Here is a 25,182-nt window from a genome sequence, read left to right on the forward strand (position 1 = left end):
CCCCTTCCCTGGAGGTACATATGATTGACAGGGTCATGTACACATATGTACACGTGTAACCAATATAACCCCCCAATCCCTTCATGTATGCCTTGCAGCTGGCTTCTGTCACCCACCCACGTCTTGTGGCTCTTTCTGTGCCTGTTCATACTGGTCTAGTCAGACTTAAAATATTTTTTGAATAGTTACTACAGGCAACTATGAAATAAAATGGTGTATACAGGTATTTAGAACTTTCCCTTTCATCTCCATTTTTCCCCTTTCAGTTCCCCTCCTTAGAGAAACCGTAGTCACCAGTTTTGAATGTAGCTTTCCTGCTATATTTTATATACAGGCAAGTGTATGTATAGTATTGGCACATATAAACATTATGTGCATGTATATATATACTTTTTAACTGATGAACATTTAGGTTGTGTCTGGTCCTTCTTGTGGTTAAAATCAAGGATGCAGCAGAAGTGTGTTCTTGGTGGATGGTGTCTGTCCCTAGTCAGATTCAGGAGGCTGTGACATTGCACTGCCACTGGTGAAGGCATAGTTACCGCCCCCCACACACAATTTATAGATGGAGGAGAGCTGTTGGCTCAGGGGTTTCGCCACTTAATGCAGGTCACACAGGTAACGGGGGCAATGCTGAGGCCCCACTCAGGCCTGTGTGACCTCAAGTCTGGGTCCCTTCCACCTTCCACCTCTGTTCCTCATTTCTGCCAGAGCCCCGGGAGCAGCCCTGCTCAGGGCTCCAAGGCTGACCATATAAAGTGTCAGGGAAAACTGGAGTCCTTTCCTAATACGGTCACAAGAGGGAAACCCTGGGCCTGTGGCTGGGACCTGCTGGTGGCACTGGGCCCTGAAATGCAGGCTGGGACAAGGGAGGCAGGGATGTTGAAACCTCTGACCTTGACCAGCTGGAGAGGAGCTTGTGGGACCTGGCTGCAGGCACACAGCCAACTGCAGGTGGTCTGGGCCAGGCAAGGTTAATCATGGTGGAACAAAGGAGACGGGACCCCTGGATTCCCAGGCCCAGCCACTCTGCGTGGGGTGTCCTGCCGCCTGCCTGTTCCTTCCTCTCGGACCCTTGAACCCTTGGAAAGGTTTGCTGAACTGAACAGAGATTCAGATCTGCTTGGACGCTTGCTGTGTGCATAGCTCCAGATGTCCCAGCAAACAGGAGGAAAGTAACAGCCCTCCAGAGGCTGGCAATGGAGTTGGGAGGGCCACACGCTCCTTCCTTTTCTCTTTCATTCGTTTTGTTCAGCAATTATTTACTGAGTGTCTGCCATGTGCCTGGCCCTGTGCTGGGGCTGGACTATGATGGTGTGTAGCTCACAGTCCAGGAGGTGACATTTAGGCTGAGTCTTGAAAAAAGGAGATGAAAGTGGCTCTGGGAAGATGGGGGTGGGGAGAAAGTGTTCCAGGTGGAGGGAACAGTGCACGTGAAGGCTCTAAGGTGGCAGAGTTTACATCACCAGGAAACAAAGGGACAATAGTATTTGTAGTCAACTAACATTTGTTGAGTTCCTACTATATACGCAGCACTGTTAAATGCTTCACGAGTGCTGTCTTCATAGATTATAGCAAACTTATGAAGGAGCTGCTATTGTGCCCACCCCCAGTTTTGCAGATGAGGATAACTGAGGCTCAGAGAGGTTAAGAGACTTGCCCAGGGTCACACAGCTAGAAGGAGCAGAATAAGGGTTCAACCCAAGTCCCCAGGACTCAATTCTGTACCCTTAACCACTGCCCTTTACTTACTCCAGGTCAAAGACTTGGGGTGGGGTGGTTTGGGCTGTAAATGAGACCCACATTTTAAAAAGGGCATGGTAGTTGACAGAGGGTGTGGTCCTGGGTGGGGCAGAGGTAGAATTGAGACCTGGAGGAGACATAGGGCTTGGTTGACCTTCCTTCAATTGATCGATCCTTTGTTGGCACTTGCTCTGTGGGAGGTCCCATGCTAGGGACCAGGACACAGATGACTAGGACACACAGCCCCTGCCCTGAAACAGCTTTGCCACTAGCTCAACTAACGTGTACTGAGCACCTACTGCATGTGGGCCCAATGCAAGGCCCCAGGTCACAGACGAAGGCAGCGCTGCCCCCTGCTCCAGGGAAGGCTGGTTAGTTATTTACCTCTGGGCATTCATTTAGCAAGCATTTAGTGAGCACCTACTGTGTGCTGGGGCCTGTGCAGGGACTGAAGAGGAAGACGAGGCTCCCTGCCCTCTGGACACTTGTGGCTGCGGACAGTGGACTCATCCACCCAGCACCGCCCCCCGCCCCCTGCCCCCGCCCCTGCCACTCACCTCTGCAGGGCCCCAGCCCTCTCTCCATCATTTTTTTCTCCTCTAGGCACCAACACCAGCAACCTGCTTGCACCAAAGAGCAACACCACACATACCCCCGTCCCATTTTTCCACCTCTCCCATCTTTGTCCTGGTGCCTCTGTGCCTTTGCTGTCAGCTGAGCTGAACACCTTCTTGTCTGCTAAGACTCAGTGCAAGGAGCACCCCCAGTGTGAGTTAGGGCCCTTTCTTCTTTGCCCCTGTAATCCTCTGGGCTCCATTGTTGCTCTTATGATGTTATTTTAAAATGTCCTTGTCCCCCTTGTGACCTGTGGGCTCTCTGAGGGCAGGGGCTATTGCTGATTTATCTCTAGTATCTAGCATAGAGCTGGTATACAGTAGGTGCTCAATAAACAGCTGGCGAATGTTTAGACAGGCCTTATGCTGGTCTCACTCACTCTTGCCCTTTTTAGGAGAATGATGAGAATTTGGGAGATTATTCCTCCTTTACCACCAATCTTGTCTCTTTAGAAGAATACCATCTCCCACCTGCTCCCTGGCCTGTCACACCAGATTGTCTCTTAGCAGACTGAGCCCTGGAGGGACCCTTCCACTGTCCAATCAGCTGTAGCTGTGACTGAAAGCCCTTTAGTGTCAGGACATTGTACTTTTTGTCTTCTGTTGTATCTCCAGCACCTTGCAGTGTCTAGGGCATACACATTGAATGAGCGAGTGAGTGAATGAATGAATGAGTGAGTGAATGAATGAGTGAATGAGTGAATGAATGAGTGAATGAGTGAGTGAATGAGTGAATGAATGCTTGATTGTTTCAGTTTCCGCAGGACAGGCATAGGCCTGACAGCCTAGTGGACAGTGCTCACACCTGGGAGTGGGCTGCGTGGGCTTGGAGCTGCCAAGGCCTTGCTTGGTGACTTTGCTTAAGTCGCTTACCCTCTCTGGTGTTTGGTCTGAGTGAACCCAGAGATGGAAAATCTGCTCCCCTTCCCTTAGTCCGTCCTTGGGGAGTTGGAGGGGAGACATGCTTCGTGAGGATCAGAGCCTCGGGCAGCACTGACACTGTCATTTGGGGAAAGCAGTGCCTGTGGGACACGTTGGAGCTTGTCTCCTAAGCTGCGACCTCAACCCATGGGAAATGTGAGGTACAACCGGGAACGACAGTAAGGATGCCGGTGCCTCACACGTGCACAGCAAGGGGGTTTGCCGAGTGCCTTCCACCCCTTTCCCTGCTCTGATCACTTTCAGATGCTCCTATGAACTTGGTTGGACAGGAAACTCTTGTTTTTAATTGTGGTGAAATCCATATACCATGAAACTCACCGTTTTAACCAGTTTAGAGGACAGGATGCAATGGATTTGGCGCACTCACGGTGCTGCGCGTATCACCGCTGTCTAGCTCCGGAACGTTTCTCTAACCCCAAAAGGGAACCGTACCCCTCAGCAGTCACTCCCCATTCCCATCTCTCTCTAGAGATCTGTCTTCTGTCTCCACGGATTTGCCCATTCTGGACATTTCATATAAATGGAACCATAAGATACGTGACAGTTTGTGCCTGCCTTCTCTCATTCAGCTTAACATCTTCAAGGGGCGCCCACGTTGCGGCAGGTGTCAGCCCCATTCCTTTGAAAGGACAGCTGTGCTTATCCCCATCCTACAGATGAGGGGGTACTTTGTTCATGGTCAAGGGTATGAGCTCGGGTAAACCGTTGTGATTTCTAGTTCCGAAATTCCCACCCGCTGTGTGACCTGGTGACAACCCCACCGAGCCCACTTCCTTACCTGTCAAATGGGAAAATCATGGAGTCACTGTCACAGAGCAGATATGAGGATTAAATGAGAAGATGCCTCTGAACTACTTAGCTCAGTGGCCAGCACATAGTAAGTGCTCAACAAACAGTTATTTAAATGTTATTTAAGCCTGCGACACTCAGGGAAGTGAAGCGATGGTGGGTAAGGGTGGAGCTGGGATTCGAACCCAGAACTATTTCAAAACACACAGTTGTCAAATATAGCATAGGTGGCCTAGAAATCCATTCCTGCCCCTTGCTTCTCCCCACCCCCCACGCCTGGCACATCCGTGATGCCAAGGAGTTCCCACTAGGACTCTGTGCTTCAGTTACCCCCTTTGTAAAGTGAGTATGAGCACATCTGCCTGACGGTGCTGCTGTGAGGACAGAGCAAGAAAATGCACACAGTGGCGCTCAGTAAATGCAGGCCGTGACGGGCACTACAATGCCCGCGTCCCGCAGGCTGGGCGTACAAGCTCCCCTCCCTGCCACGTTCCCGAAGTAAGCTTGGCTTCTCTGTCCGGCAGACGTACTCCGGCCTCTTCTGCGTGGTGATCAACCCCTACAAGCAACTGCCCATCTATTCAGAGAAGATCGTCGAAATGTACAAGGGCAAGAAGAGACATGAGATGCCGCCTCACATCTACGCCATCGCCGACACGGCCTACCGCAGCATGCTGCAAGGTGAGCGGGCCTTGGGGTGCCGGGGAGCCCACCAAGGGGCTCGGCGCCAGCTCCAGGGGCGGGTGCTCTGCACGGGCCCCTCCTGTCCTGCCTGCCTCCAGTTCTCGCCAAGAATGTGGAGTTTGGCAGGCGGCGCTGGGTGACAGGAGGGCTGTGCCTGAAAAAGGGCAAAACGCAAGCTGAACATCTGTGTTTGCCGCCGGGAGGGTGAGGAAGCGCGGAGAGCTTGGGCAAATACGGGCATGCCCCCGCGCAGCTCCAGCTCGCGCCCTGCTGCCAGGCCCTGGCCAGGCCGGCCGCCTGGCAGTGGCGCGATGCTCTTACCTGAGAAGGGAGGAGGGGGACCAGCCCTGGGAAAGGCCAACCAGCCGTCACTCACTCCCTGCGGGACTGTGGGCAAGTGTCTCCCCTCCAGCTTCAGTTTCCTCATCTGTTAAAAGGGAGCGAGAGTGTCCATCATGAAACTTGTTGTGAAGACTGTAATGCAGGCTTTTCCAAACTGAAGACCTTTGTGCATTCCCTCCATGTTTATGTATTATTATTATTCAACTTTATTGAAGTAAAACATAGGCAGAGTGTGTAAAGTATGCAAATTTCAAGTATCCGGCCTAAAATGAATTTTCACATGTCTACAGTTGTGTAATCACCACCCAGACCAAGATGTAAAATATTTCCAGAAAGTTTCTTCAGGCTTCTTCCCGGTAATACCTCCTCAACACCCCCAGAGTAGCTGCTATTCTGACTTCTGTCACCACCAGTTTTGCCTGTTCTTAAAGTTCATATAAATTACATCCTTATATTATTAACTTAATATTTTTCTTATAAGCTTCCCTCCCCCAGAACCTATTTCAGACTAACCAAAGAACAGCAGTATACTGTATTAGTTAAGAGCATGAATTCTAGAACAGGCTTTCCTGTGTTCAGATACCAGCTCTGCCACTCACTAGCTGTGTGACCTTGAGCAAGCTACTTTCCCTCTCTGTGCCACTACCTCCTTATTTATAAAAGAGGATTATAATAAGCTACCTACATGCTAGGACTAATGGGAAGATTAAATGAACTATTGTGTATAAAGTGCTTAGACTAATACCTGGTACTTGGTTAAAAACTCACTAAGCCCTGGCAGGTGTGGCTCACTGGGTTGGAAGTGTCGTCCTATACACTGAAAGGTTGCAGGTTCGATCCCCAGTCAGGGCGCATATGGGAGGCAACCAATGTATGTTTCTCTCTCCCTCTCTCCTTTTCCCTCTCTCTCAAATCAATAAACATATCCTTAGGTGAAGATTAAAAAAAAAAAAATCTCAATAAATATAAACTATTATCAATCACAAAACCAGATGTCGGACATGTCAGCTAATGTGTATATATATTTATAATACACATTGAAAAGAATGTACAACGTATAACTATTAAAATAAAAATTATTAATCTGAGTGGCACCTAAAATCACCTCACCACACTTTAGGGTTGATGGAATTATGGTACATATTGTGCTTCATGCAGTGCCTGATGTGGCAAAAGCTTGAAAAGTAGAAGTTTGCTATTGTAGGTCTTCTTTGCAGCCTCTGTTTAAATAGGACTTTGGGTCTAGGCACATACCCCTTCAACACAAACACACACATTCACTCTTATTTAACCTTCACAATTTTGTGAGGTAGGGTTGGTGTTGCCAAGTGGGGCTTATACCAGGAGTGCAAGGCAGGTTCAATAATTAAAAATCAACCAATATAATAGTGTAAAGAAGAAAAAACACAATCATATCAATTGATGTGGAGAAAATTCAATATCCATGATAAAAACTGTCAGAAACTAGGAATAGAAAGGAACTTCAACAACCTGATAAAAGGCATCTGCAAAAAAAACCTACATCTAACATCACACCCAATAGTGAAAGTCAGTGCTTTCTCCCTTACCTTGAGTAACAAGGTAAAGTTGTCTACTCTCACCACCCCTATTCAGTACTCTACTAGAAGTCCTAGCCAATGCAATATGGTAAGAAAAAGAAACTGGAGCATCTCTAAATTGTGAGCTTTTCCTGCTCAACTCCCTTGGTCTCTTCTCAGTAAATCCCTCCTAGTTGAGCTCTTGCTTTCCTCATTAAGTGTTTTGGTTACACAATAAAAAGGGCAGCACCCATCCTAGTATCATCGATCTTTGGAGTGGGATGAGAGGATTTTCTTCTCTATATATGGTCTGGGCTTGAGATACCAGAGTTCTGCTGTCCTTGAACTTGGGAAAGGGCAACAGAAAAAGGCTATGGCAATTTTAAAGCTGTGCACAATTGTTATGTGATTGTTCAAAGAGAATAGTCCAGAGGTGGTAAACTGACAGCTGGTAGATGGATCCAGTCCTCAGATAAGTTTAGTTTGGTCTACAAAGAGTTTCAAGGACACTTGAATTATTCACCAACTAATAAAAATTGGGAGATTATACCTAAAATCCAGATTTCAAGGTTGTTTTGAAAATATTGGAATATCTGGCAACACTGGGCCTGTGTTCCCACATGTCAGCTGCCCCTTTGGAGGGAGTGTGAGTTCTACAGTTCCTCAGTCCTCAGCTGGCCTGGTGGCTCATTTGTGTTAGCTGCCCAGTGTTTGACTTTGCAACCCCTGAGATCCTGAGTTCTGAATTGGGAATTGAGAGGAACCCAGTTCTGGAAATTCTTGAGGGCAGGGATCCAAGTGTGCCTAGGAGATACCCTCCAAGGTAGAGGGGCTTCGGTAGAACTGCCCCTAGTTGGTGGCAGAGTTAGCCAAACCCCACAAGTATGATCTGAGCGGGACAACTCCAAACACAAGACTGCCATTACCTCCAAAGGCCAGCTGATGGAACCTTGCAAGGAGGGTTGTGGAGATACATTCTCAGGTTATAAAGTGTTACATATATGTCTTTGTTAAAAAAACATCCTTTGTGGTCTCCCTTTTATGTAAAAGTATGAAACAGTGGTCCACACACCTCTTTGGGAAGCTGAACAGTGTATCATTTGGGATGCTTTTGGTTTCAAGAAATATAGCAACCAACTAAAGTGGCTTAAATGATAGAAAGTTATTTCACATAACAAGAAGTTTGAAGGTTGATGATTTCAGAGTTTGTTAATTCAGCAGCTCAACAACAAACTGCTTTGGCATTGTCTTGGCTTCTTCCTCATGGTCACAAAATAGCAGCCATAGCTCCAGACATCACATCTTCATGTGATAATATCAGGAGGAAAATCTTTTCCAGAAATTCCTCAGCAGGCCTTCCCTTATATCTCATTAGCTAAAACTTGGTCACATGTCAACCTCTAAACCTATCATTGGCAAAGGAGACTGGGATGTTCATGATTGATTTGTACTATTCTGGTTCTTTCCTGGAGCTGAGGGAGCTCCCACTAAGCACATTTTACCTGAAAACCAGAATAAAATAAAATTTCATCAGCAAAGGAGAAGGGGAGGGGAAGTAATTGGTAAGCACTGGCACAGTGCTCTTAAAAATATATATGTAACCTTTAAAAAACTTAAATATTATATATTCATTGTGGAAAAATTAAAATATATATTTAAGCAAAAGAGAACATACCAGCACCCATAATTCTATCACCCAGAGATTACCAGCATTGACCTTTTGGAAAGCAGTCTTTTATACGACATGAAATAAAGGAGGTTTTGACTATCTGAAAATAATTGGTTCCAGAAAAAAAAAATCACTTAAAACAGGGACCAAAGTTTTACTGTCAATAGTAAAGGGGGGAAAACGGTTCTGACTGGGCTTGAAAAATTAAGTTGCAAATTATGACCATAGATTTATTTTATCTTACATACAATAGGAATTTGGTTGTAATTGCTACCAGATGCTAATTCTTAGTGAGTATAAAATTAATTAAGGGTTGATTTTTTTTTTTTTTGGTCTTTTTTTTGCCTTTTATTTTTTTGACAAAATCATGTGAGAGCATAATACAGCATTCTTCATGTCATGCTTGATTTCTGTAAGAGGATAATTTTTACAGGCTTACTTGAAGGATCACCAGTTTTCCCAAGGTCTTTTTTTATTTTTTATTTTTTTACTTCTTTGATGTTCTACTGTGTCTGAAAGCCTCCATTGTGTTATCATTTATGATGACTCCCTGATAGTCGTGAATTGACCTGACTTTTTTCATGGCCTCTCCAAGCTCTTTGACTTTGTGACGCTCTTCACCTTCAGGGAAATGGGCAGTTTTGCGGAGTTGTTGCTTTATTTTGTGTTTGTTTCATAGTGGATGTTGACAGTCAGCAGCCGGCAAGGTAAAGCCATTGTGTGAGTGGGGGCCGCGGTGCTTTAGTGGGGTCTGATTTCCAAGTGGTCGACTCACTGAAAAATATTTCTGTGCTGTGATAACTTTTACTTCCCAGACAGCCTCCCAACTGTGGGGCAAGGACACCCTTTTTAATTCATTTTATTCCTTTTAGAGTCTGTGTTTTAGCACAAAATCATATAGTGAAACATAAAATTACTTAGAAATCTTGACACATTTTGAATGCCAGGAGAAAATGACAACCGTGAGCACACAGGTCCTTAAAAGATAAGCTCTTTATCTGGTTTAAATGAGAATTAACAGCTGCTCTGTGTGCATTCATTTTGGCATTCCCTGGCGCTTTCTGGCAACCTTGTGAGGACAGGCTTTGGTTTTGGCGAAGGAACGTGTAGACCCACTCTGTGTCCCCTTTGAGGAATGCTGCCGTCCCAGGCTGGGACCCACGCTGAGCCTTCTGGCGTGTTGGAGGGGTGGGACTAGCAGCTGTGGCTTCCTCCTCTGGTCCTTTGTGGGACAAGATAGGGTGCGAAGAGGCGAGATTGGGGAGGTGTGGAGGACACAGTCACTGATATAGAATGATATGTTTAAAATGTGTTACATGGCCCAGCCGGGCGTGGCTCAGCGGTTGAGCATCGACCTAGGATCCAGGAGATCACGGTTCAGTTCCCGGTCAGGGCACATGCCCGGGTTGTGAGCTCGATCCCCAGTTGGGGGCCTGCAGGGGGCAGCCGATCAATGATGACTCTGTCATCATAGATATTTCTAGCTCGCTGTCCTCCTCTCTCTGAAATCAATAAAGAAATATTTTAAAAATAATAATAATAAAATGTGTTACATGGACTCCTAAGTTCCTGAGGCCCCTTAAACTCCATAAGACCCACAAACATCACCCTCGTCTGCCTGTTCATCAGGCTCTCCAGCACATATACCGGTACCTGGCATATAGTAGCTGTTCAGTTAATATTTGTTGATGAATGAATGAAGAACTATCAGAGTTGTTTAAGGAAAAGAACTGATCAGGGTCACGATGGGTGGGGACAGTTGTCTGAGTGGGGTGTGGCTTTGCAGGTCTTGAAGGATGGTTTACTAAGATGGGAAAGGGAAGCGGGGATGGTGTGGAGGTGAGATGGGTGTGGTGAGGATGACAGAGTCAGTCGAAAGATGCTGACTTGTAGGGTGCAGTGGGGAGCTCAGTGCTCCAGGCTCAGCCCTTTGCTGCCTCAGGAGACTTGGGAATATGGGAGGGACTTTCTAAGGCATAGCTCACGGGCAACCCCCTCCCAAAAGGAAGCCTAACCCCTTAGGGGAGAAGGGGTGGGAGAAGTAGGCATTTAAAAATGTGTCCTGTATGTGTATGTGTAAATTATGTCATGTTTACTTTTTTAAATTTCCCCATGCTTTTTTGTTTGTTTTTGGAGAGATGATACATTCAAGTTCAAAAGGTGGAAATTTACCCTTCAACTCTTGTGCATCAGACCCCTAGTTCACCTCTGCAGAGACGACCTTGGTTTCTAGTTTATTAGGTATTCTTCTAGAGATTTTTTTTCTGCACATAAATGGAGATATATGCCTGTTCCCCCTCCAAAGGTGGTATTTCATATCAATGGTCCTACACTTTGCAAGAGTGTTCCATGTCGGTGCCTAAAGAGATTTCTTGTTCCTTTTTTATTTTTTATTTTTATTAAAGATGTACATTATTTGACTGTTTAGAGTCAAATAATTCCTCAAGACTTGTTAAGAAAAACAGCCCTCTTTCGCTGCCTCTCTAATTCCCCCTTCTCCAGGGATAACCATCATCAACTCCTTTAACTAACTTTTTGGTATTTACCTCCATAATCTCTAAAAATTTGATTATATTGCTGATACCTTAATTTTTTTTCTCAATTTTAGGCATTACTTACTGACTTCTCATCATGGAAGATGAAGATTTAGCCCCTCACCTCCTCTCCAGCTTATTTGAACTGGCTCATGTGTTTTTGAAAAGTTCCTTTACTGTCATTTTAGTAAGATTTGGGGAGGGAGGAGCCCTAAATATATGTGTTAACCCCACTATCCTTCAATGGAAATTCTCTCAGACCTTCTTTTCCAAAGAAGTGATTATGAAAATAGTGGATTTTAATGTGAGCTTCCTATATGCTCAGGGCTTTCTAGGAATATTCTTAATGGATATTGAGAATTAAGGAACACAAACCTACAAGGCAGACAGGATCATATTAGGACCTTTAAAATGAAGCCCTGAAATTATTATGGTGCCCGTATATGTAATCCAGAGTGAAAACAATACTAAATTATAAAGTCAGGAAGGTCAACAAAGTTCTAATATTTTCCCATTTGCCTTGATGGTTTTTATTTTATTTTTTAATTTTTAATTTTATTTTATTTTTAAAATATATCTTTATTGATTTCAGAGAGAGGAAAGGAGAGGGAGAGAGATAGAAACATCAATGATGAGAGAGTCATTGATTGAGCCCACAACCCAGGCATGTGCCCTGACCAGGAATCGAACCCTGATTGCCTGGATCCTAGGTTGACGCTCAACCGCTGAGCCACACCCGGCCGGGTGGCCTTGATGGTTTTTAGGAAAGAGCAAATATTGGATCCTTTCAAAATGTTTCTTTATTTCCCCTCCCTTTGTGCATGTGTACATGGGACTATGTTTACATGACTTGTCAGATAATCCAAAGCTGGGGGCCCCATTTTATAGCTGGAAAACTGAGGCTCAGAGAGGTGAAGAATTTGCTGAAGGTTGCCTAAGTGTCAGAGCTTGAGTTGATTTATCTGACTCCAAAGCCTAAGGTTTGCCCAGTTAGTGGGTACACAACGCCCCCTACTGTCCCATGGCAGGCTGTTTGCTCCTGTAGGTCTGTCTTGCATCTCAAGGTGTTGAAGGATCGGAGCTCAAGAAGCTGGAGTTGGTTAACTTAGATAAATTAACACGATGAATGTGGGTAAAGTACCACTAGAGCTTTCCTGACAAGAACCACCATGGATCCCTGCCACCCAAGGTCCCCAGGCGAGGGAGGGGTGTGAAAGGCAGATAAGATTTCATTCTGATGTGTTGAGATGATCCATTAGGATTTGTCACCCTGTGCAAGATAGCGACCCGAGTGTTTTGTCTTCACCTAATTAGAACCAAATGGCCACTCCAGGGAAGGGGGCATTAAAAAGAAACAACCGCCCCAGGCCTTTATCAGCTAGGCTCTTGGCTGAACCCACTCCAAGCTGAAAAGAAGTCTGGGAGGTGGGAGGATCCAAACTATGCTTTGCAAGTTCCCACACTCAGCTGGATCCCTCCGTCCATGGTCAGCTGGCTCGTGCTCAGTCAGCTCCCCAGAGGCTGCTCTGTAAATGGGCAGAGAGAGGAAGGGCACCGATGTGCACTGGGCACTGGGCTCACTGCTCTGTAAATCCCACATCGCTCTGTCCTTGCTGGTTCCCTGAAGGACAGCCTCCCCCATTTGACAGATCAAAGACACTGAGCCTCAGAGCACCAAGTGACTTGGCCCCAGAGCTGAGTGTCAAACCTGGAGACATCACCTTCGGCTGCCCTCGAAATGTTTTATCTTCTCTCTGAGGCAATGTGGTTGATAGTGTAGTGCTGTTGCCCCCATTTAACAGATGAGGAAGCTGAGGCCCCAGGCGGCTAAGGGACTGGCTCAGCCCTTCTAATTATTGAGGGTTGAACTTGGCCTACTACTCTGTCTTCCTGGGACAGAGTTGCTGTCCTCTGTAGCCACTTCACTGGCTATTTTAGACGATGATGATGAGAGCAGTGGGGATGGGATTAGCAGTCACTGAGCTCTTGTATGTACCGTGGGTAATTTTAAGTCTTTTGTGTATCCAGTCCCATTTCATCATTTCCATAACCTTGAAAAATAGGGATTTTTCACTCTGCTTTCCTTGTAAGAAAATTGACGCTGTGAAGGCCAAAGTGTCTGGTCCAAAAGGTGGAGCCGGGAAGTAATTCCAAGTCGTTTGTCCCCCCACGCACCCCAGATGGGGGCCAGTTGCGCGCTTTTGCTGCTCTCGGACTTCACAGTAGCTGTCAGCGGCATGTCCGGCCCGGTGGGAGTGAGGGCTGGCGGTGGCTCCGTCTGTCTGGCTCAGGCTTTGTCGCGGCGCTGGGAGGAGTTGGACGCTCTGAGTGATCACGAGAAGCTCACGTTCTCTGGCAGGAAACGAGGAAGGACAGAGGTTCATCTGATCCTGCCCCGCCTTTTATGGACTGCCCGTGGTGTCTCACACGGATGGGACAGCGAAGGACAATTCGTTTTTTTAATGAGCAGTAAATATTGAGTTGGAGAGGCCGGTATGTTTAAGGGAGTGGATTTGGGGAGCTCTGGCTGACACTTGGTGACCACGTGTTCCTTGCGGAGTCCCTGTGTTCAGTCCCCTCCCTCTGTGTTCTCCCACCCTCGGAGGGAATCTGGCTCCCCACTCCCTTTGTATTCAACTCAGTCGACTGAGGACCCACTGTGGGGCATCTAGTTGGGGGCACAGTGTGTGTGGGGCAGATATTAATCAAATCATCACACAGATGCAGGTGCTATGGAGGGGGGTCCAGGGAGCTGTGAGGCGGACCCCTGGGGGCCTGTCCTAGGCTGTGGGGACAGGGGAGGCCTCCTTAGGAGGTGACTTGGGCTTAATAAGGGAGCTGATGTGGAATCCATGAGGCTGTGGGGCTGGAGCGGAGAGAAGGAGGGAGACCCAAGAGGCCACCAGGAAGATACTGGTCCTCCTGTACCCCACGTAGTCTCAACTGGCCAGTTCTGCTATTAAAGATGCCAGGGCTTTGTGTGGGTGCTCCCAGAATCTCTTCTGACCCAACTTTCTGGGGACAGGAGGGCTGGAAAAGGAGAAGGGCCCTGACCTACAGAGCAGTGCTTAGGGCCTGGGCTCTGGAGCTGGGTTCCCCCACTGCTCTGTGCCTCAGTTTCCTCATTTGTCACATGAAGACATTAACTGTGCCTACCTGAGTTGTAAGGGCGGATTTTGACAGTGCATGGGGAACCCTGTGCCTGGTCGGGGCAGGTGCAGCAGGTGTTGGCTGTCATCTGTCGAGGGTCCAGCACTGACATTCACCTTGGATCTGGAGCTCGCTGGCGTCTGCCCTTGGGCGCTGCATTAGGTAGGGAGCCACGCTTAGTCCTTTATTCCTCACTGGCCTGGGGGCAGCAGTGATCCACAGGGACATGGGATTGGCCATCTCCCTTTCACTGGGTCCCACAGCAGCCTGGCACGGGAAGGAGAGAAGAGAGCAGTGAGCCGGGTCTGTTCAGTTTTCTCCTTTTATGGTCAGCCTGCAGGCCTCTGGCTCCCCAGCCATAAACCATGAGCTGGTGTTTGGGATTGGGCCGAAATAGCTGGTCTGTGGGGAGCTGGCGTCTCCTGAGAATCCTCAGGCCTGCTAGGAGGGAGGGCCCAGGGAGCCCTTGATCTGCCCAGAAAGCTCACAGGCAGACCTGTGCATCCAAGGCCAGGCCCCCACCCAGGGGAAGAAGGGGAGGAAGGCACATGTAGGGATGGGTGTGACACAAACCCCAGGGCTCTGGGCTGGGATGCTCAGTTGAACAGATGGGCTCCGGCCCTGCATAGCTCTGCCTGTTTTTTCCCACCTCTGACCTGCTGCATCCCAGGCCTTCTCCTTGGGATACTGTGCCTCCTGGCATCTCTCCTGGGGATTCCTGTGCAGCGTCCTTCTCGAGGCAGCTCAGTTGTCACATGAGCTGTCTTCACCTGAAGTTGTCACCTGAGCTGACTTCTGTCTCTTAGGGAGCATCCAAGCTAACTACCTTCTGCAGCACTTCAGGCGTATACCCATCATAGTGCGGCTCACATCTTCATCGTGTGCCCCATTCAGCATCATGAGTCTCTCAAAAGCAGAGACTAAGTAGGTCTCAGTGAACTTTGTGTTTCCTGGCACATAGTAGGGCCTCATAACTTGTTTGCTGAGTGAATGTGTGAATACAGGAATGAGGGTTTACCATGGCTACTATCTCGGATGCCTGAGAGAGATCGATGGATTGATTGATTCAAATCTACAGGCGTTTACTGAGTACCTACTATGCATCAGGCATTGTTCCTGGCACCTGGGATCAGGCACAGCCCTCGACCTTCAGGAGTTCACGGGCCTAAGTAGGAGAAACATTAAATACCATTTTGTAACTGTTGGAAAACAAATAGATCTATATGAATTTTTCAGGAGTCAGATTTCTTGATTCAGAGATGGTATAAAATTAACATAGTTTTTTTTTTTTAAAAAAACTTTATTGTGGTATAATTTATATACGATAAATCCATTTTAAGTATACAATTCATTGTTTGTGAATTTTCAGAGTAATGCAGCCATCACCATAATCTAATTTTATATTTCTATCATCTTAAAAGGAAATCTTGCGCCCATTTGTAGTCACTTTCCACTCGCACCCCCAATTCCAGGCAATTGCTAATCTATTTTTGGTCTCTAGAGCTTTGCCTACTCTGGGCATTTGAAATAAGTGGAATGAATGATATAATATATGGTTCTTTGTGAATGGCTCCTTTCATTTAGCACAGTGTCTTCAAAGTTCACCTACGTCGTAACGTGTATTAGTGCTTCATTTCCTTTCTGTGGCTGAGTAATACTCCATTGTATGGATAGACCCCATTTGCTTACCCACTTACCAGTCGATGGACATTTTTTTGTTCCTACTTTTCGGCTTTTATAAATAATGTTATGTAGCATAATTTTTCCTAAGATGGAAAATAAAAGCTCTGTCATATGGTCGATTACCAATCCAAATAATCAGTACCCTTGCCCCCTAAAAAGTATTGAGGTGACACAATGATCACAGTGAGGTTAAGTCCTATGGTGGAGGGAACATTTGGACTATGGCAGCCAGGGCCACCCCTAGGCCAAGTGGCACCTTTCTAGAATTAGAAAAAGGCACCCTTTTCTCAAGGCACTTTTCCTCCATCTGCTGGAAGACTGTTATAATAAATAGGCACATCCACAGAGACCAGTGTGACTGGTTCCTCCTGGAGTTTTGCAGTGTACAACTTGTACCACTGTCCATGGCAGCTTCAGAGGGAATGTGCAGAAGAAAGGTCCCTAACTTAGCTCTAGGGAGTCAGAGAAAGTATCATAGAGGAGGTGACTCTCAAGATGACATTTCAAGAATGGATTAGAGTATATACCCCAAAGAATTGAAAACAGGCCCTCAAACAACAACTTGTACTTGAATATTCATAGCAGCACTATTCACAGTACTCAGAAGATGGAAACAACCCAAGTGCCTATCAATGGAATATTATTGGGCCATTAAAAAGAATGAAGTTCTGAAACATGTCATAATAGGGATGAACCTCAAAAAAACCCTGCTCAGTGAAAGAAGCCAGACACAAAAGGCCATATATTATATTATTGCATTTATGTGGAATGAGTAGAATCGGTAAATCCAGAGACAAAAAGTAGATTGCTAGTTGCAAAGGGTTCTGGGGAGTTAGAAAGGCAAGTGACTGCTTAATGGGTGTGTGTAGGGTATGGATTTGGGGCCGATATGAATATTTTGGTATCAGATGAAGGGATCATCTTCACAAATTGTGAATGTACTCCATGCTCCTGACCTGTTCACTTTACATGGTTCACTTTATGTTATATGATTTTCACCTCAATGGAAAAAAAAGAGAAAAGAGTGGGTTAGGCAGGAAGAAAAGTGGCAGAGAGGGTGCTTTGGGCAGAAAAAACTGTGTGTGCAAAAATTGGGGTAGGGGGGCACCACTTTGCACATTCAGAGAACTTTGCTGCCCTGTGTCAGACACAAGCTTAGGCTCGGGAAAGATCAGAGATCTCCAGGAAATCAATTTCCTGGGCCGCATGTGGGTCAGCGAGCAACCCACACCGAGCCTTTCTTCAGCCCATAACCAGAGCTCTGTTAGCTTCCCATGCTGGGAGAGCGTGTGTTTCCGATGGGAATGTCCCAGGCCAGAGGTCCCCAGGCCACCCCCAGCACAGAGCCACCCTGGCAGCTTCCAAGCCTGCTCCCTCTCCTGGGGACTTGTGAGGAAAGGCCTCAGGATGAGCCTCTGACCCCCTATAAATCTCGTGTGCTCTGGGCCCAGGCTCCCCAAGTCCGCCGGGAAAGCCTGCCGCTCTCCCCAGTGCAGGTGCATAAAGATAGCTTGTCCCTCTGGCAGTTTCAAAGTTGCTCCTTAAAAGAGCAGTTGTCTGGGCCAGCCCCAGGGCTGCTCTCTGCCTGGGTGTGATCACAGGGTCTCGGTTTCTCCGTTCTCTCGCCCCTCAGGCCCTCCCTGAATTAGTTTTTAGGCCGTTTCCTACTTTGTTCCCATGTGGATTATCTGTCTCGGTGGAAGTTGGAGGCACAGGTGTCTACATTCCCTCAAGCCCAGGACAAGGAGGTGGTGACTGTGCCGACACATGGGTTCCCCCCTCCACGACTTGCCGTCTACAAGAAGGGTGATGCTGACTTCGGTCTCTCTCCAGAGTGGACCAGGGAGATGAAAGGTTTACTGTTTTCTTCTTTTTAGCCTGTGGAAGTGCCACAGAGCATCAGTGTCCATTATCTGAGGAAGGCAAAGCAACACCGTGACAAAAAACAAGGCCTTTGGAGTCCTGCTGGCTCGGGGCTTGAGTCCCAGCCTGCCACTTACTGGCTGTGTGACCATGTTTGTTTTCTAGGGCTGCCCTACAAATGGCTGCAAACCTGGTGCCGTAAAACAACAGGAATGTGTTCTCACAGTCCTGGGGGCCAGAGGTCTGAAATCAAGGTGTTGGCAGGGTTGCTTCTTTCTGGAAGCTCTGAGAGAGAATCCAGCCTATGCCTGTGTCCTGGCTTCTGCTGTTGCTGGCAACCCTTGGCTTGTAGAATCCCATCTCTGCCTTCTCCGTGTCTGTCTCTCTTTTTTCTCTTATAAATAAGGACACCAGTCATTGATTTAGGTCCTACCCTAAATCCAGGATGCTCTCATCTGGAGATCTTCAATTACATCTGTAAGATCTTTATTCTAAATAAGGTCACTTCGGCCTGGCCGGGCGTGGCTCAGCAGTTGAGCATCTACCTAGGATCAGGAGATCGCGGGTTCGATTCCCAGTCAGGGCACATGCCCGGGTTGCGGGCTCCATCCCCAGCAGGAGGTGTGCAGGAGGCAGCCGATCAATGATTCTCTCATCATTGATGTTTCTCTCTCTCTCCTTCTTCCTCTCCTTTCCTCTCTCTGAAATCAATAAAAATATATTTAAAAATAAATAAATTTTTAAAAATAAAAATAAATAAGGTCACTTCTGAGTTTCTGAGTAGACATATCTCTTGGGGCCACAGTTTAACCCACCACCATGACCTTGGGCAAGTGGCCTCACTTCTGTGCTCTATTTTCCTCATCTGTAAAATGGAGGTGATGCCAGTGCCCACCTCAGGTGCTGCTGTGGGAATACAGTGGGCCACCGAGTACAGGAGGAGCTTAGCTCAGGCCCATGGCATGGTGAGCAAACAGCTGCTGCTTTTCTCTCTTTCCTAAGCTTATGATTATAATGGTTTCCTCAAGAGCAATAAAGACTATTTCTATGTTGACCATCTTTTGGTGGGATGAGGGAATGGTCATACAGACTCACAGCACAATCATCAATAGGATAGAAGATGGGAAGAAAGTAGGTCTCCTCCTGTCCTGATTATGTCCCTCAGACCCTCTCCTCTCTGTTGCCAGTAACAAGAATGGGTTCATAATATACCTGATGCATATACAAGTATTTGAGGGTGTGCATGTGTGTGTATGTCCTTTTTAAAACACAAAGTTATAATGCAATGGTACCTAGCCTTTTATTTTTTAGCTTAATATATCATAGTGTTCTGTATCAGCCCATAAAGATCTGCCTGGTTCTGTTTAATGGCTGCCTCACATGCCATTTTTGGCTTTACCAGAATTTATTTAGCTGGTCTTCAGGTGGTAGACCAGTTAAATGGTTTGTTTCTGGTCTTCTGCTGTTGCTGACATTGTTGCAGAGACCAACTTCTCTGTCTCTCCTTGGGCACACTTGCAGGTGTTCCTGATGTGGGTGTTTCTGAGGGGTTGTGGGGCAGCCCAGGAATTGTAGCAGGCGATGGGGTGTGGGCCTGATGGAAATCAATGCAACTGGACTGGAAGACAGGACTGTATGGTGATGGAGCATTCCCTCCTCTGTCCTGTATGTTTCTGTGGCCCTCCTCCCTGCAAGGGCATCCCCTTGGCCCTCAGCTCAGAAATCAGACATGCCTGAGTGACACCTCTCTGCACTCCTTGAACATGGCCCCAGAAGCAGATGTGACCCAAGGTGGGAAGAGTAAGAGTGAGAATGAGAAATTTGCCTTTTGGCTCTTCTGCCTTTTGTCCTGGGGATTTAGCCCAATCAAGTCACCAGAATGTCTATCTGTAATTTGAGGGAAGAGAGAGAGAATTGGTTGGAGGTGGGCATAGGATCCATGGAGCTTGCCCAGTCATCTCACTCATCTTGCCCTGGGGTGGGCCAGATCTTCTGTATGTGATGTACATTCCCTGTCTCTAGATATGGTTATTACTGTCCTCTTGGGTCCCCAGTGAATACAGACATTGCCTTCTCCAGACCCATCCATCCACCTTCCCATCCATCCATCCACCCACCCATTCACCCATCCTTCCATCTAACAAATATAATTGAGCACCTACTGTGTGCCAAGTACTGGAGCTACAATGTCAAACAAAGCATAAGTCTGCTCTTCTCCGATAAGACTTGCTTTCTAGAGTAGAGAGAGAGGCAAACACGAGGTCATTCCAGATGGGTCTGAGTGGTGTGAAAGAAATAAACAGGTTAATTTTTGAGTGCCCAGAGGGTGTGGCATGTATCTCAGTGGACAGGGAGTTAGAAAAGGTCTCTTTGGGAGTGGAAGGCCTTGAGATGATGAGAAGGCATCAATCATGGCAAAAGCTGGGGCAAGAGTGTTCCAGGCAAAGGCCCTGGAAGGGTAGAATGTTCTCTGTGAGGGGCAGGTAGCTGTTTAGGAGCTGAGTGGGTCAGGGAGAGTAATGAGAGAGTGAGGTAGGCAGGTGGGAGACACATCATGCCAGACCTCATAGGCCACGTGGGGAGATTGGGAGCTACCAGGACTCGCCAGCTGGTTTTGGCAAGGGTGTGGCATTATTCAAGTGTTTTAAGATTTGACTTTGGGTGGTGGGCACACAATGCAATATACAGATCATGTATCATAGACATGCACTTGAACCCTACATGATCTTATTAACCAATGTCACCCCAATAAATTTAAAAAAAAAGATTCCTCTACTGCAATGCAGTACCACCTCACACCCCTTAGAATGGCAGCTATTAAAAACCAGAAAGTACTGTGTTGAGGATGTGGAGAAACTGGGACCCTGTGGCACTGCTGCTGGGAATGTAAAATGGTGCAGCCACTGTGGAAAACAGTTTGGCGGCTTCTCAAAACGTTAAACAGAAAAACCATAAGGTCCAACAATTCTGAGCATGTACCCAAAAGAAGTGAAAGCAGCAATTCTAACAGATGTTTGTATATCCATGTTCTTAGCAACACCATTCACAATGGCCAAGAGGTGGAAGCAGCCCATGTTCATAAACCGATAAATGGATAAGCAAAATGTGGTAGATCCATACAGTGGAATATTACTCAGCCTTAAAAAGGAAGGGCATTCTGACACAGGGATGAACCTCGGGGACAGTATGCTAAGTAAAATAAGCCGGCCAAAGAAGGACAAATACTGTATAATTCCACTTATATGAGGCCCCTGGAGTAGTCAAGTTCATAGAGACTGAAAGTGGAATGACGGTTGCCAGGGGCTGGGGGAGGAGAAAATGGGGAGTTAGTGTTTCATGGGGATGGGGTTTCAGTTTTGCTGGATGAAAAGAGGCCTGGGGGTGGATGGTGGCGATGGTTGCACAACAGTGTGATTATGCTTAATGCCACTGAATTGTGCACTTAAAAAAGGTCACAATGGTAAATTTTGTTATTTATATTTGCCACAATTTTTTAAATTTACAGAAGGAAAGGCTGCCCTGTGAGAATGGCAGAGGGCACAGGCAGGGCAGGGGGAAGGAGGAGGGGAGGATCTGGGCCAAAAGCGATGGTTCTTAGACCGGGTGTGACCGTAGTGATGGGACAAGTCTACAGATCCGAGATCTGGTTCTTGGGAGGCCACTTCCTGGCCCGGGCTCCTTCCCAGAGGTTAGCACAGCTGCTTCCCTGACCTGGGCAGTAGGCCTCACTCCTTCCTTTGGCTGGTCCCTGCTAGCCTCCCCAAGCTGCCTTGTCCCCCAAAGCCTTCCCTGATCCCCCAGGAGCCTGGGCCCCTCAGGACTCATACTCCTGTACTTGGCAAAGCAGAAAGAGCCCAGGCTCTAACATAATGCTCAAAACTGAAGGAGCGCCTCTGTGACTTTGGGCCACCTAACTCAGTTTCCTCAGCCCTAAAAGGGTCTGGATCAAAGGCCACACATGGGAAGTGACTGACAATGTGTCTAGGCCATAGTAAGTGTTCTATACATACTAGGTGTTGGGCTCAAATTCTGCCTCATCCATGTACTAGCTCTGTAATTGTAGGCAAGTTTTAAAATTTCTCTGTGCCTCAGTTTTTTCCTCTGTAATATGGGAATAAAAAGTTGATGCCACAGGACATGAGAGGGCTGAATGAGTTAATACTAGTAAATGCTTAAAGCAATATGTGGCACAGAGGAGGTGCTAAGTGTTAGATACTATTATGTGCTAGTTTCAGGACCTAGCATAGTGCTGGATACCTGGTAGGTGCCGTAAAATTATTTGTTGAATGAATGAATGAATGAATGAATGAATGAATGAATGAATGAATGAATGGAGTCAAGTTCATGTGTGCATATTGAGCATCAAGAAGCTCACGTCTTCTAGGTTTGGGGTTGGCTTTTTTCAGAGCTCACCAAACTATACTTTCTCTGTGGCAGGGCTTAGGGCTTTGGGTCTAGGGTTCCAGGAGCTGGGGGAAGCGGGGTACAGGACTAGATGCTTCTGTCTATGACAGGTTCATGGTCCTGTGGGGCAGAGACACAAGCAAAGAGAAAAGCACAGGTGCTATAGGCCTGTGGAGGTGGAGCATTGCCTCTGTCTTGGGGGTGGGCAGGAACCAGCGACAGACAGCTCAGAGCTTCTGGGAGGGGCTCGGAGGCAGCAGGGGATGATTTGGAGGGGCTGCTGGTGGGGATCTTATTCCTTCTTGCAGTGTTGACTGTTTGCTATAGTTTGGGAGTGCTGACAGAGACTCACAGCCAAGGCACCCCCTGGCTCCATCACTGTGGGGAAGGCTTCTTGGAAGAGGTGTCATCCTCTTAAGACTGAGGGACCAGGAAGTAGCCAGGAAAAGAAGAGAAAGGCTTTCTATGCAGAGGGAACAGCCCTAACGGAGAGGCACGGAATTAGGGTTCAGAGGTTGATCTAGGGGGGTTGCTGGGGCATTAAGAAGGAGGGAGACAGAGGCGCCAAAGTTGAGGAGGCAGGCAGCAGGCAGTCATGGGAGGTCTTTGATGGCATGCTCAGGAATTTGGGCCTTATCTAAGGCCACTGGGGAACCGTGGTTTAAAAATAGCTACTTATGCCCGACCGGGCGTGGCTCAGCCGTTGACCTAGGATCCAGGCGATCAGGGTTCGGTTCCCGGTCAGGACACATGCTGGGGTTGCGGGCTCGATCCCCAATCGGGGGCCTGCAGGAGGAGGCCGATCAATGACTCTCTCATCATTGATGTTTCTATCTCCCTCTCTCTCTCTCCCTCTCCTTTCCTCTCTCTGAAATCAATAAAGATATATTTAAAAAAAAAAAAAAAAAAAAGCTCCTTAACCTTCTGGCTCTCTGAGCATAACCACGGCAGTCAGCAAGAACAAGCACCTTATGAAGGTGGCACAAGGGGAGCCAAGAAGGGAACGGTCGGTCCATTTTCTAAGGAAGATTGGTGTGATGTGAAGGCACCAGCTGTGTTCAGTATAAGAAATATTGGGAAAACACTAGTCACGAGAACTCAAGGAACCAAAATCACATCTGACAGTCTCAAGGATCCTGTTTTTGAAGTGAGCCTAGCTGATCTGCAGAATGATGAAGTTGCCTTAGAAAATCCAAGCTAATTACTGAGGATGTTCAGGGCAGAAAGTACTGACTGATTTCCATGGCACGGATCTTACCCATGACAAAATGTGCTCCGTGGTCAGAAAACAGCAGACTATGACTGAAGGTCATGTTGATGTCCAGATTACTGGGAGAGATTTGCTTCATCTATTCTGTGTCCGTTTTACTAAAAAGCATAACAATCAGATTCGGAAGACCTCTTATGCTCGGCATCAGCAGGTCCGCCAAGTCCAGAAGATGCGGAAATCATGACCTGAGAGGGGCAGACAGATGACTTGAAAGAAGTTGTTAATAAACTGATTCCAGATGGCATTGGAAAAGACACAGAAAAGGCTCGTCAGTCTATTTGTCTGCTCCATGATGTCCTTGCTAGGAAAGTCAAAATGCTGAAGAAGCCCACGTGTGAGCTGGGAAAACTCATGGAGCTTCATGGTGAAGGTAGTGGTTCTGGAAAAGCTACTAGGGATGAGGCAGGTGCTAAAGCTGACCGATCTGATGGATATGAGTCTCCAGTCCAAGAATTTGCTTAAAATTCAGACATTTAATGGTGACAAAATAAAAAATCCCATTTGTGATAAAACTCCAGCTATTTAAGATAAAAACTGCATACCAAAAATTCACCAATTTTAGGTGCAAAATTCAGTGATGTTTAGTAAATTGGCAGAGTTATGTAAGCATCACCACAGTCCAGCTTGAGAAGCCCAGGTGATCCTTCATGCCCATTTGCACTAACCCCACCCCACCCCACCCCACCCCACCCCACCCCACCCCACCCCACCCCTTGGCCATCAGTAATCTGTTGTCTCAATGGATTTGCCTATTCTGAACATTTCTTGTAAATGGAATCATATAATATATGGCCTTGTGTGTCTGACTTCTTTTACTTAGCATAATGTTTTTGAGGGTCATCCAAGTTATAGTATGAATCAACACTTCATTGTTTTTAAGGCTAATACTCCGTTGCATGGCTGTACCGCATTTTGTTTATCTGGTCATCAGCTGATGGACATTTGGGTTATTTCTACTTTATTATAATGCTGCTGTGAACATTCACATACAAATCTTTTAAGGACACTGGTTTTCAGGGCTCTAGGGTAGATTCCTAGGAGTGGAATCACTGGGTCATATGATAGATTTATGTTTACAGGTTTTTTTGTTTTGTTTTTTAAATATATCTTTATCAATTTCAGAGAGAGGAAGGGAGAGGAAGAGAGAGAGAGAAACATCAATGATGAGAGAGTCATTGATCAGCTGCCTCCTGCACACCCCCCCACTGGCGATCAAGCCCGAAACCGGGGTATGTGCCTGACCAGGATTCGAACCCCGATCTCCTGGATCATAGGTCGATGCTCAACCGCTGAGCCACATCAGCCGGGCTATGTTTATGTTTTTAAGAAATGTCCAAAGTGGAAGAACTTTACAAGATCAAAGGTAACCTTTGATCATGAGGGGCTGAGCTCTGTGATGTGGGGTAGAGTTGGGGAATGGACTGGAGAAATGCCTGCTGCTTTGGCCTTGCCCAATAGTGGATGTGACGCTCTGATTTCTCAGTTACAGTTAACTGGTTGATGATTAAAGGTGTTGGTAACCCTCCCATGTCTGTGTGATAGGGGGAGAAAATGGGCTCCAGAACCTGGCTCCACCCTCTGAGGCTACTTTAAGAGGTGATCAGTAATGCCTGCTTATTCATAATCTCATGATGCCTACTATATCCCCCGGAATTCTCTGGTGGTGAGCAGCAGAGACCAACTTGGCACCTTATCTAGGGAAGGAGTTTATGGCAAAGTATCTGGGAACTCACAGATGGGATGGGACGACTGGGGACCCAGCCTCAGGAAATGACAGAAACTGCCCAGGCTCTGGGGGCAGAAAGTGAGGCCTCCACAGGGCTCCCTCTGCCCACTGTGATTCCCTGTCCTAGATCCAGCTTGGAGAACCTGACTGACATAGCCTCGGACCCGTTCTCCCTTCTTGGCTGGGGGAGCTGGTAGAGCATCCCCACTAAGGCTCCCCACTGATGGCAGG

At 47.0% G+C, this 25,182-nt stretch overlaps 1 protein-coding gene and 1 pseudogene across 4 annotated transcripts in view; both read left to right on the forward strand.

Moving 5' to 3' along the window:
- Positions 1-25,182, forward strand: part of MYH11 (myosin heavy chain 11) — a 91,345-nt gene that overhangs the window by 5,341 nt on the left and 60,822 nt on the right. For all 4 annotated transcript variants that reach the window (XM_016196244.2, XM_087815641.1, XM_087815643.1 and 1 more), the window contains exon 2: positions 4,613-4,769. In XM_016196244.2, coding sequence (XP_016051730.2) covers positions 4,613-4,769 — 157 coding nt within the window. The remainder of the gene's footprint in view (positions 1-4,612; positions 4,770-25,182) is intronic.
- LOC148093540 (small ribosomal subunit protein eS1 pseudogene) lies at positions 19,315-23,687 on the forward strand (annotated as a pseudogene).

This window comes from Miniopterus natalensis, chromosome 3 (assembly GCF_054644295.1).
Source record: "Miniopterus natalensis isolate mMinNat1 chromosome 3, mMinNat1.hap1, whole genome shotgun sequence".
In the NCBI taxonomy this organism is placed as follows: Eukaryota; Metazoa; Chordata; class Mammalia; order Chiroptera; family Miniopteridae; genus Miniopterus; species Miniopterus natalensis.